The following is an 11,658-nucleotide window of genomic DNA, read 5'->3' on the forward strand; positions in this document are numbered from 1 at the left end:
AATCTCAACTTTAAAAATAAATTATTATGATTATGACCAGATTCCTAATAAAAACTTACTAAATTGAAATTGATTTCTTGAATTTTTAAAAATATATAATGCTTTTCTAATTATAAAACATGTATATCAATTACTTATCGAGTTAAACGTATCAATCAAATTCAAAAATGTATAAATTTTGTAACGGTTAACTATAATTTAAAAATGACATAGCGCGAAAACATGGCGCGAAAATATGTAAATGAATTTGTTAAAAAATATAATAAGTTTATTCAAAAATGGATAAATTTTATAACGGTTAACTATAATTTAAAAATGACATGGCGCGAAAACATATAAATGAATTTGTTAAAGAATACAATTAGTTTATTGAGTGTTTTTGTTTCCTTCAAATTTTATTCGTTTGAATCTTTAGTCATATGCGGATCTATGTAGGCAGCCCGTTCCGAATTCTTTTTTTTACGGTGAAAATATGACTTTATCATTTAACTGTTAAAAAAAATCAATATATTTATTTTTTGTTTATGATGATAAAATTTATCTTTATTCACTTGTTTTAATCAAAATTTTATTGTTATTATTTTAAGCCCACCCAAAAAAAAAAATTTGGAGCCCACCCAAACTCTGAATTTTGGATCTGTCATTGTATAGTTTAAAGGACTTTAATCAAATGTTTCAATCTCATTTTACATAGTTTTCATTTATAGACCCTATGCAGATAAAACTAATAAGATTTGTTGCTCATTGTACATTTGTGATAAATGAAGAAGAAAAATAAATTGGTGTGAACACTCAAAATCTACACACCAATTAATAAAATTAAATTAATTATTTTTAAATAAATAAAATTAAAATAATAATTCCATGACAAAAACTCAATTAAAACAATTAATTATTGTAATAATTAATCAATTTAATTATGGAAAATAGTAAAAAAAAAAATATATTTGGAATAAATGTTTTACTTATTTTATTTTAAAATAATTTTAGAAAAAAAATCAAAGATAAAAATAAATAATTTAAGATAAAATGAGGTACTATTTCATCCCATAATTATTTATTTATCCTTAAAAATATAATAGAATAAATAAATAAAAAAATTAGTAAAATATTTGTCTATTTTAATATTTTGTGTATTTAAAAAGATTTAAAATTAAAGACAAAAATGTGAAAGAAAAATCAATTTCAAACAATCCCTTAAGGTTTTAAAATAAAAATAAAATTCGTAATCGAATGTACCCGAAATCTTGTGAGATAGGTACATTTGAAACCGCGTATGTTAGAGATGAGCATCGAATACTCATCCAACGCTTCAGAATGCTCGCGAATGACACCAGATCAGCTAACCAAGCGTTAGCTCCGTTAGCCAAAACACTCACGGAACATCCAATCGCCAATAAAAGGTTAACATATCAAAACTAACCAATAGATAATAAAGAGAATACATAGGGAGGGGACTAAGAGAGGCATAATTAGGATGATTCGTTGTCAAAGCAGCAGAAGTTTCAGCGACTAGTTCATCGAGCTGACGGGTGGTAATACCCTTATCAAATTAGTATAAATGTTCGTGCAAGAAGGATAATGCTCATTTCCAACCAATTAATTATCGTCCAACCAATTAATTATCGTATTTAGTATTTATCAGATAATAGTTCATCCAAGAAATAGAATCTCGTAGAATAAATTTGTCTTCTTCTGTACCGACTCATGGACAAAAATAATGTAGTAATCGTGCTGATTAGTATTTTTATGTAATTACCAGGTAAAATTTTAATTAGAAAATGCATTTATTTGATCGCCAAATAAATGCTAGGTTACTATGTATATACATTTGGCCCCCGAGAAAATATTTTTGGGTCCGCCACCACAAGAGGACGTCAATATTTGGCCATCAACGTGAGCATGTTTATTGGGTAATATTTACTTACTTTCAAGCTTTTCACATGCCAAGAAATAATCCTCCCGGTCTTCTAGTTGATCAATGTCCAAACTTGGTTCCAGACTTGCAGTTGGCTGGTTGTCAAGTGAATGAAATCAAATATCAAGCCATGTCAGTCAATTTTATATGTAACCAAAACCACCAAACATCAAATTTGGTTTCAAAGAGAAACATGGCTGCTTACGCCCCAGGCCCGACCTCCTATTCTATGGATTCCCCTTCTTAATCTCATTAAACGTGTCATTTAGCTTCTCACCTAAAACTAAACCGGTAAAGTTTGTATTTAGAAGTCTGAGACACCAAGAAATACACAATAATCAAATGGTAACGGCAACCTAATTGTTCATTACATAATAATCAAAATAAACGCACTTTCGATTTCATGGACTCGTGGATAGGGGTGAGCATAATATGGGTTTACCCAAACCCAACCCTAACCCAAAATATTAATTTGGGTTGGTTAATATGGGTTGGGTTGAGTATGTGTTGAGTTTAATTTGGGTTAAGTTAGGGTTACCCAAATTACCCAAATTATATAAATTTAGTTTAATTCTCTATTATTAATCCAATATAAACTAATCATCTTCCAACTTTAAGTCGAACACGTTTTTGACATGTTTAACATATTTTCATACGTTTAACACGTTTTGCATACATCTAACACGTTTTTAATATTTTTAACACGTTTCACTTATAACATGTTTTTCACACGTTTAACACGTTTTCACACGTTTAACACGTTTTTAACACGTTTAACACGTTTTTCATACGTTTAACACGTTTTTCACACGTTTTCACATTTTGACACGTTTTCACATTTTTGACACGTTTAACACGTTTTCACATTTTTGACACGTTTAACATGTTTTTGACATGTTTAACACATTTTCACACTAATAACACGTTTTTCACGTTTTTGTCACGTTGAACACGTTTTTGACATGTTTAATACGTTTAACACGTTTTTGACAAGGTTAACACTTTTTTTACGTTTTTGGCACGTTTAACACGTTTTTAACATATATAACACGTTAACACGTTTTTGATAAGTTTAACACGATTTTCACGTTTTTGGCACGTTTAACACGTTTTAAACATATTTAACACGATTTTCACGTTTTTGGCACGTTTAACACGTTTTTAATATTTTTATCACGTTTTCACACTTAAAACATGTTTTTCACACGTTTAACACATTTTTACGTTTTTGGCACGTTTAACAAGTTTTTGTCACGTTTAACACGTTTTTGACATGTTTAATACGTTTAACGCGTTTTTGACAAATATAACACGTTAACACGTTTTTGATAAGTTTAACACGATTTTCACGTTTTTGGCACGTTTAACACGTTTTTAACATTTTAACACGTTTTTGATATGTTTAACATATTTTTCACACGTTTAACACGTGTTTCACACATTTAATATGTTTTTCACGTTTTTGGTATATTAAACACGTGTTTGACATATTTGACACGTTTTTGACATATTTGACACGTTTTTCACACATTAACACGTTTTTCACATTTTGGTACATTTTATACGTTTTTGACATGTTTAACATGTTTTTCACGTTTTTCACATTCTTAACACGTTTAACATGTTTGTAACATGTTTAACACGTTTTTCACGTTTTTGGCATGTTTAACACGTTTTTGACATTTTAACACGTTTTACACATTTAACATATTTTTGACATATTTAACATATTTTTTTGCACGTTAACACGTTTTGATAAGTTTTAACACGTTTTTGTCACGTTTAACACGTTTTGGTATTTTTGACACGTTTAATACGTTTTCACACGTTTAATGTCAAACGTGTGAAAAACATATTAAACGTGTCAAAAATGTGAAAAACATGTCAAACGTGTCAAAAACGTTTTAAACGTATCAAAATGTGCCAAAAACGAGGAAAACGTGTTAAACGTGCCAAAAACGTGGAATATGTGTCAAAACGTGTTAAACGTGCCAAAAACGTGTGAAAACATGTTAAACATGTTACACACGTGTTAAACGTGTTAATAATGTGAAAAACGTGAAAAACATGTTAAACATGTCAAAACGTGTTAAACGTGCCAAAAACGTGAAAATGTGTCAAAATGTGTTAAATGTGTCGTAATCATGAAAAATGTGTCAAACGTGTTAAAAACGTGTTAAACATGTCAAAACATGAAAATAGTGTCCAACGTGTCAAATGTGTTAAACGTGTTGAATGTGTGAAAAACGTATTAAACATGTCGAAAACGTATTAAACGTGTCGAAAACGTGAAAAATGTGTCAAAACGTGTTAAACGTCTCAAAACGTGGAAAACGTGTTCAACGTGTCAAAACGTGTTAAACGTGCCAAAAATGTGAAAAACGTGTGTAATGTGTCAATAATGTGAAAAATGTATTAAACGTGTCGAAAACGTGTTAAACGTGTCAAAACGTGCCAAAACCGTGTGAAACGTGTCAAAAATGTGAAAAATATGTTAAACGTGTCAAAACGTGTTATACGTATTAAAACGTGTTAAACGTGCCAAAAAAGTGTCAAAATGTGTTAAACGTGTCAAAAACGTGAAAAAACGTGTCAAAAACGTGTCAAAAACGTGTCAAAAACGTGTCAAACGTGTCAAAAACGTGTTAAACGTGTTAAACATGCCAAAAACATGAAAAACGTGTTTAACGTGTCAAAAATGTGTTAAACGGGCCAAAAACGTGTTAAACGTGTCAAAAACGTGTTAAACGTGTGAAAAACGTATTAAAAATGTCAAAAACGTGAAAAACGTGTTAAACGAATAAAAATGTGTTAAATGAGTCAAATACATGTTAAATAAAAAAATAAAAATAAAATAATTTGGGTTACCCAACCCATACTCAATCTAACCCATACCCAACCCCCATATTAGTAAATAATATGGGTTGAATTATGGGTTGGGTAAATTTAATTTGGGTTGAATATGGGTTGGGTAATACGGGTTGTGTTTACCCGTTTGCTCACTCCTACTCGTGGATAAAAGGTTTCTGCAACTTGAGACGTTCTTCTTCAAATCCCTAAACGCCCTAGGGAAGAGCAATATATAGACTAGAAAAATGAATATTGATGCTTGTCATTGAAGAGAAATCAGGGGAGGTGACATAAACAATGTTGAAAAGAAACTTTATGGAGAAAGTATGTGTTAATCTCGTTAGACTATCCTCGATAACATTTACAGCCTTATAAAGTCGTTACAGATAATAAATATTAGTAACGGCTTTATATGACCGTTTGGAATGGTAAGAGAAGACTATATATTGAAACACTCTCTCCATAGGTTATGATCGTCTTTAGAAGCCAATCATATATTTATCCGCGATTATGATGCAGGAGTAGTTATTCGACGGTTTCTAAAATTCAGTTAGAAACCGTCCGAGACTAACTCGTCACACGGGCCGTGAGTCACAGTCCGAAAGTATTCTTATGTGCGGTCATTTCAATGTATTATTTGTCACAAACTGTGAACTCTATCAAAAGTTCCAAATTTTCTCAAAACACCCTATTTTATTTGTCGGATTTTAGTCGAGAATAGCTAAGTAAGAAAACTATGTCACAATGTCTTACAATGTTTTTAAAGACCAAATTAGCTTACCTTATTTTTTTTACTTTGACCATTATTTTTCTGAAAAAAAAATATTTTTATTTATTTATTATTATTATTATTATTATCATTTTACTCATATTATTATAATCTTTATCTTTATTTATTAAGAATTAGTACGGAATATAATTAATTCGAAAATTGGTCGACGCAATTCTGTTTTCGAGTTAATTATATATTTTTAATTACGTGCAATCATCCCGTTTATAAATTTTTAGAAAATATATTTTTATAGACGTGAATTTTTAAAATTATAAATTTGAAGGGTGTAAAATTTGAGTGTCTACACCGACGATTTCAAAGATTATTGTAGATAGTTAGTAGGTCGGGGCAGAGGCGGAGCCAGGATGAAAAATTACCTGGGGCTGACTCCAACTTGCATCTCATATTTATCTTTCTATCCTCCGTTTTTTCCCATGTAATTGATACAATAAATTAATAAATTCAAACATATAAAATAAAAGATGTATAAACATTTACTTTATAAAATTATGAAACAAAATAGTACATTCAAAACATTTAAAACACACATTATTGAAGTTGTGCCTTTCTATTCTTCTTAAAATAAAATTATTTAATTATTGTATCATTATCAATGTTTTCAGACAACTCTCGTTCAATATAGACGATCATAAAATCTGTTAAAAACTTTTCTTCCATCTTGTTACGAAGAGTTGTTTTCACGAGCTTCATAGCTGAAAATGCTCGTTCCGTTGTTGCTATAGAAACGGAAAAAGTTAAAACAAGACGAATCAACCTGTCAATTAAATAAATATATTAGTATAAGTAAACAATATAGCTATATTTCATAGATTATAACAAATGATAAAATTACATATCGATCAAATTGTAGGTTTTTGACTTATTTGTCTCAACTAATCTTCGACATAATTCAGAAATAGTTGATAAATTCTGAAATCTTTCATTGACGGGCATGTCAAGCTCATAGTGAGCATATTGTGTTCTCAAGTTGTGCAAATCTTGTGCATCAAAATCTAGATGATAGAATTTCTCAGCAAGTTGATAGATGTGATCAACATTAAGAAGTATAAAGTTGTCTTTAGTTAAGTCGATCTTGCAATGCGTAACATTAGTTCAACTTCCACTTCCTCCGGTAACAATCATCGATCATATGTGTTCGGAAGATTTGATGAATGTATTAAACGTTTAAGAAAAAAAAGAATAATTTTGTGCATATTTATAAAAAAAACTATAATATAATATAATATATTATATTATATAATATAATAATATAACAATAACCGGATGAGAAGTTTGATCATTCTTTAAAGAGATTTGTATTCACTTTGTTTTATTTTTTTTAAATTTAATTGGGTGGAGCCCACCATAATAAAAAATATTTTAACCGGATGAGAAGTTTGATCATTCTTTAAAGGGACTTTTATTCACTTTGTTTTATTTATTTTTTTAATTTAATTGGGTAGAACCCACCATAATTAAAAAAATATATTAAGTTAGGTGGGACTGGAGCCCACCCTAGCCCATGGGTGGCTCCGCCCTTGGGTCGGGGAGTTAATTGTTTTTCTTGAGTAACTAAGAGCTCGATAATATATTGGGTAACTTGAATGTATAATAATTTTTTTTTCATATCATATTTTGTTATTGTGTTTAAACAATTCTTATTATTTTTAATATACTTAAACCATTTAAAAAAATAATTTTTTTATTTAGTTTTAATAAGGTTTTTTTTTTATCAAAATTGTTATTTGTATACATTTTATATCTTTATTGGTATTTAATTATATAGATAACAAAAAAATAAAATAACAAATTCTTAATTTTATATATAGATAACACAAAAAAGATAAACTCTTATATGATAGCAGAAGGAAAACATATGATTTTATATTAATGAGATATATTTAATACATATAAGACAATATAGGTTCACGGCACAAAGGGCAAGAATTGTTAATCTTCATCCAATTCTTAATACAACCATAGTGAAATTGATGTGGACAATGGTGCATCGAATTAATCTCATCTCCAACATTATAATTCTCCAAACAAATCGCGCACATATCTTTCTCCTCCCTGTCTGATGCCATTGATTTATTCTCATCCATGATCTCATCAATATCGTATTCTAAACGGGCGCAGAACGAGAAGTAACACATGATCGGACACTCTCGTAAGATATTATTAATCTTTTCACCTACTTTTTTCCTTCCATTTAACTGCACATCTGACTCTCGAAGCCATTCTTGAACATACATTGCAATCTCATGTCTTTGAATGTGCTCTAAATTTGTCCAAACTTCTGGGCCAATATCTTCCTCATCGATCATCAATTGGCCTTCTATTGAACGACTCCATTCTTCCTTAATAGTTATCATATGAAGAGAGATGCTATATGTAGGTAGTTCATTAATTTTGAAGGTGTCGTCGAACTTGATGGTGGCATGAATATGTTGAAAAGAACGCGCAAATAGTTCCATCATAAAATTTGATATTACAAATTTAGAGTTGTTAAAAGTGTAGAGAGAAAGAAGAATTAAGGTTTATTTATAGGCTAATGATTGACTAATTATATTATGAAGTTTTTATGAAAAGGATTAGAAATAGGAATTAATTATATTATGGAAGTTTTTATGGAAAGGATTAGAAATAGGAATTAGTTTCCTATTATTCAATATAATGCTCTTTTAATGATAAGTTAGATATTGGATATATATCCTAATTTTATGAGGGATGTCAACAAATCTTACTGAAATAATATTTTAATATTAAAATTCGTTTATATATAATTAATAACTTTGTTTTTATAAATACAGGTTAATTTATATAAGATGTAATTGGTGGATGAATATGAAATTAGCTGGACTTTATTTTTTTTGTAATATAAGATCAATTTGATTAGTTTTTTTTTATAGGTGATTTATATATTGTTAAAATATACATTTCTTTATTATATATTGACATTCTAATATATATTATATATATCTAGTTAAAATTTAAAGATATTAATAACTTGAGTCATGCCTAAATATAAAAATAATTAAATTTATTTTAAATTTAAACTATGATTATGATAAATAAAACATATTTTATTGTCAAAGAAATATGAAATATATGGTTGAACACTGTTTTGAATAATCTTAATTTAAAATTTATTTAAAATAATACACCAAATTAAAAAAAAATAAGTTTAACGATTAAGAGGAAAGATTTTGATATTTAATATATATATTTTTTTAGCTCATTACACACTGTAACTTTCATTAATATATAGTTAATAAGGGCTTGTCTGATATCATCAGATTATTTAAATAGTTTTATTTACATAAGTTAATAATTAAGACTATATAATAAAATATTTAAATTTATTGTCCCCTAGTTCTTCTAAATTGTTTACCAAAATATTATAAACATATAATAAGCGCATAATAATTTTATATTATTAATATAAATTATATAATAAATTATTATTTTTATATTTTATGATATTATTTTTTATTACAAATATATATATATATATATAAATTATTTAAAATTCAATTTTTTTTTATCTATTACTTAATCAAAATTATTTAAAATACATTTAACTCATTTATTTAGAGAAAATTTTGGTTAAATAATTTATAAGTAAACTATTTATATCTGATGCAATTTCCAAATAATTAATTCAAATCCAAAAAAAATCCATCTAAATTTTTGGAAACTAGTTTTCTAAAATTTTAACCCTAAATATAAATTTACCTTTATATTTCAATTTTTGGAATTATTTGATTTGAAGAGATAGTAATAGTTAAAACAATTAAATAAATAAACCAATTTCTTATCTAAATAAATTAATGTGTATCAATGCCTAATATCTGTAACTAACTAAATAATACCAAATTAACTTGTTAATTTTTATTAAGAAATCTTTTTTATTAGATTAAATTTAGGAAAAACTAGTTGATTAGTAAAATTTTGAATCAATTAGAAATTAGAAATGATTAGAGATTCATATTTGTTTGTTGGATTAAAATTTTCCATTAGGATTGACTCAATTACCATGAAACTTGTAATTATTCATTATCCATTACAATTTATTTTTAAAATTCTAAGACATTAATATGTTTAATTAATTTCACTTGGAACTACCTGAATTTACAATAAAGTAGGTGGACAGTTTTTAGTTTTTGGGATGAGTAAGGGTTATTTAAATAACTTATATTTAAAAATATCATTTAACACTTTTTTTTAAATATCATTAAAATTATTAAACAAAATACTAAAATATCTTATATTTTAAATTTTTATTTTTTTATTTGTATATTAATATACTTAAAGTAATTTTACTAAAAATATTATATACCTCTTCAAAATAATTATTTTCAAATAACACAAATTATAATTTTAACTCAAATTCGAATAAATTCGTCAAGTTTAATGAAGATAGTTTATTTATTTATTTATATATATATATATATATATATATATATATATAATAATCACTTATTTCTATAAAATTATTTTTATATTTATGTAAAAAAATAATAATTATAATAAGTTAAAATATGAAATATTGTTTGATGGGATAAATAATTCTAATTATTACATTAATTTAATATTATTCTATATGATTTTATACATTATATATATTGAATAAACTTAATTATGTAATTGTATTTTAGATATATACCTATTAAATAAGAATGTTCTTCTCGCATGTTTTATTGTCGCAACTCGCAATGAATTCTTCTACAGTCGTTGACCTCGAACGGCTAATCTAGCCAACATCCGTCGACATTGATGACTACATCAACCATCATTAGATACGCTCTTCTTCCTTGAATCATCTTTCTCATCTATTTATTTCTAATTATTTCTAAGGTCTTTTACATTTATAGTTTGAAGAGGACTTCATGTTCCTTCTAAATTCTAGAAAGCACCAACTAGCTCTGGTTAGATAACAAATATCAAATTTCTGAGAAATTTAAGTATGTGCGCCAAGTGTTTGTCTTAGGGTGTGTTTGATAACTCTGTAATTGGAATTAACATTGGAATTGGGAATTGGAGGGTCCAATTCCAATTCTTATGTTTGTTAGACACTTTAATATTAAGAATTGGAATACGAATTAGAATTCCAATGGAATTCAATATAGTGTAATTTGAGAGTTCTCAATTCAAATCTTTTTAGGTCGGAATTGTAATTCCAAATTAACACGTTTTCACGTTTTTGACATGTTTAACACGTTTTTCACACATTAAACATGTTTAACACGTTTAACATGTTTTTCACACGTTTTTATGTTTTTGGCACGTTTAACACGTATTTGGCACGTTTAACAATTTTTTGACACATTTAACACGTTTTTCACGTCCTTGACACGTTTAACACGGCTTTCACGTTTTTAACACGTTTAACACGTTTTTCACATTTTGGCACGTTTAACAAGTTTTTCACATATTTGGCACGTTTAACACGTTTTGACACGTTTTTGATACGTTTTTGATACGTTTTTGACACGTTTAACACGTTTTCATGTTTTTGACACATCTAACACGTTTTTAACACATTAAACATTTTAATCATTTTTGGCACGTTTAACACATTTTTAACACATTTAACATGTTTTAACATGTTTTTAACACATTTATCACAATTTTGATACGTTTAACACGTTTTGGCACGTTTAACAAGTTTTTCATATATTTGGCTCGTTTAATATGTTTTTGACACGTTTTCATATTTTTAACACGTTTAAAACGTTATTAACACATTAAACACGTTTAACACGTTGTTGACACGTTTCACATGTTTTTTTACGTTTTTGACACGTTTGACACATTTTTAACACGTTTTTGACACGTTTAACACGTTTTGGCACGTTTAACAAGTTTTTCACTTATTTGGCATGTTTAACACATTTTTGATACGTTTGACATATTTTAAAAACGTTTTTGACACGTTTAACACGTTTTGGCACGTTTAACAAGTTTTTCATTTATTTGGCATGTTTAACACATTTTTGATACGTTTAACAAGTTTTTACGTTTTTTACACGTTACGTTTAATACGTTTTTAACATATTAAACACGTTTATCATGTTTTGGGCACATTTAACATGTTTTTGACTTGTTTAACATG

At 27.3% G+C, this 11,658-nt stretch overlaps 1 protein-coding gene across 1 annotated transcript; it reads right to left on the reverse strand.

Annotated features, from left to right (window-relative positions):
* Nucleotides 1-7,441: 7,441 nt before the first annotated feature.
* On the reverse strand, nt 7,442-8,017 carry LOC124935422. Its single transcript, XM_047475855.1, has one exon. It carries the CDS (start codon nt 8,015-8,017, stop codon nt 7,442-7,444), a length of 576 nt encoding a protein of 191 aa, XP_047331811.1.
* Between the last annotated feature and the right edge of the window lie 3,641 nt (nt 8,018-11,658).

This window comes from Impatiens glandulifera, chromosome 4 (assembly GCF_907164915.1).
Source record: "Impatiens glandulifera chromosome 4, dImpGla2.1, whole genome shotgun sequence".
NCBI lineage: Eukaryota > Viridiplantae > Streptophyta > Magnoliopsida > Ericales > Balsaminaceae > Impatiens > Impatiens glandulifera.

Bases quoted from the DNA above. Each gene is read 5' to 3' on its own strand.
- LOC124935422 (XM_047475855.1), bottom strand. From the start codon at position 8,017: ATGGAACTATTTGCGCGTTCTTTTCAACATATTCATGCCACCATCAAG.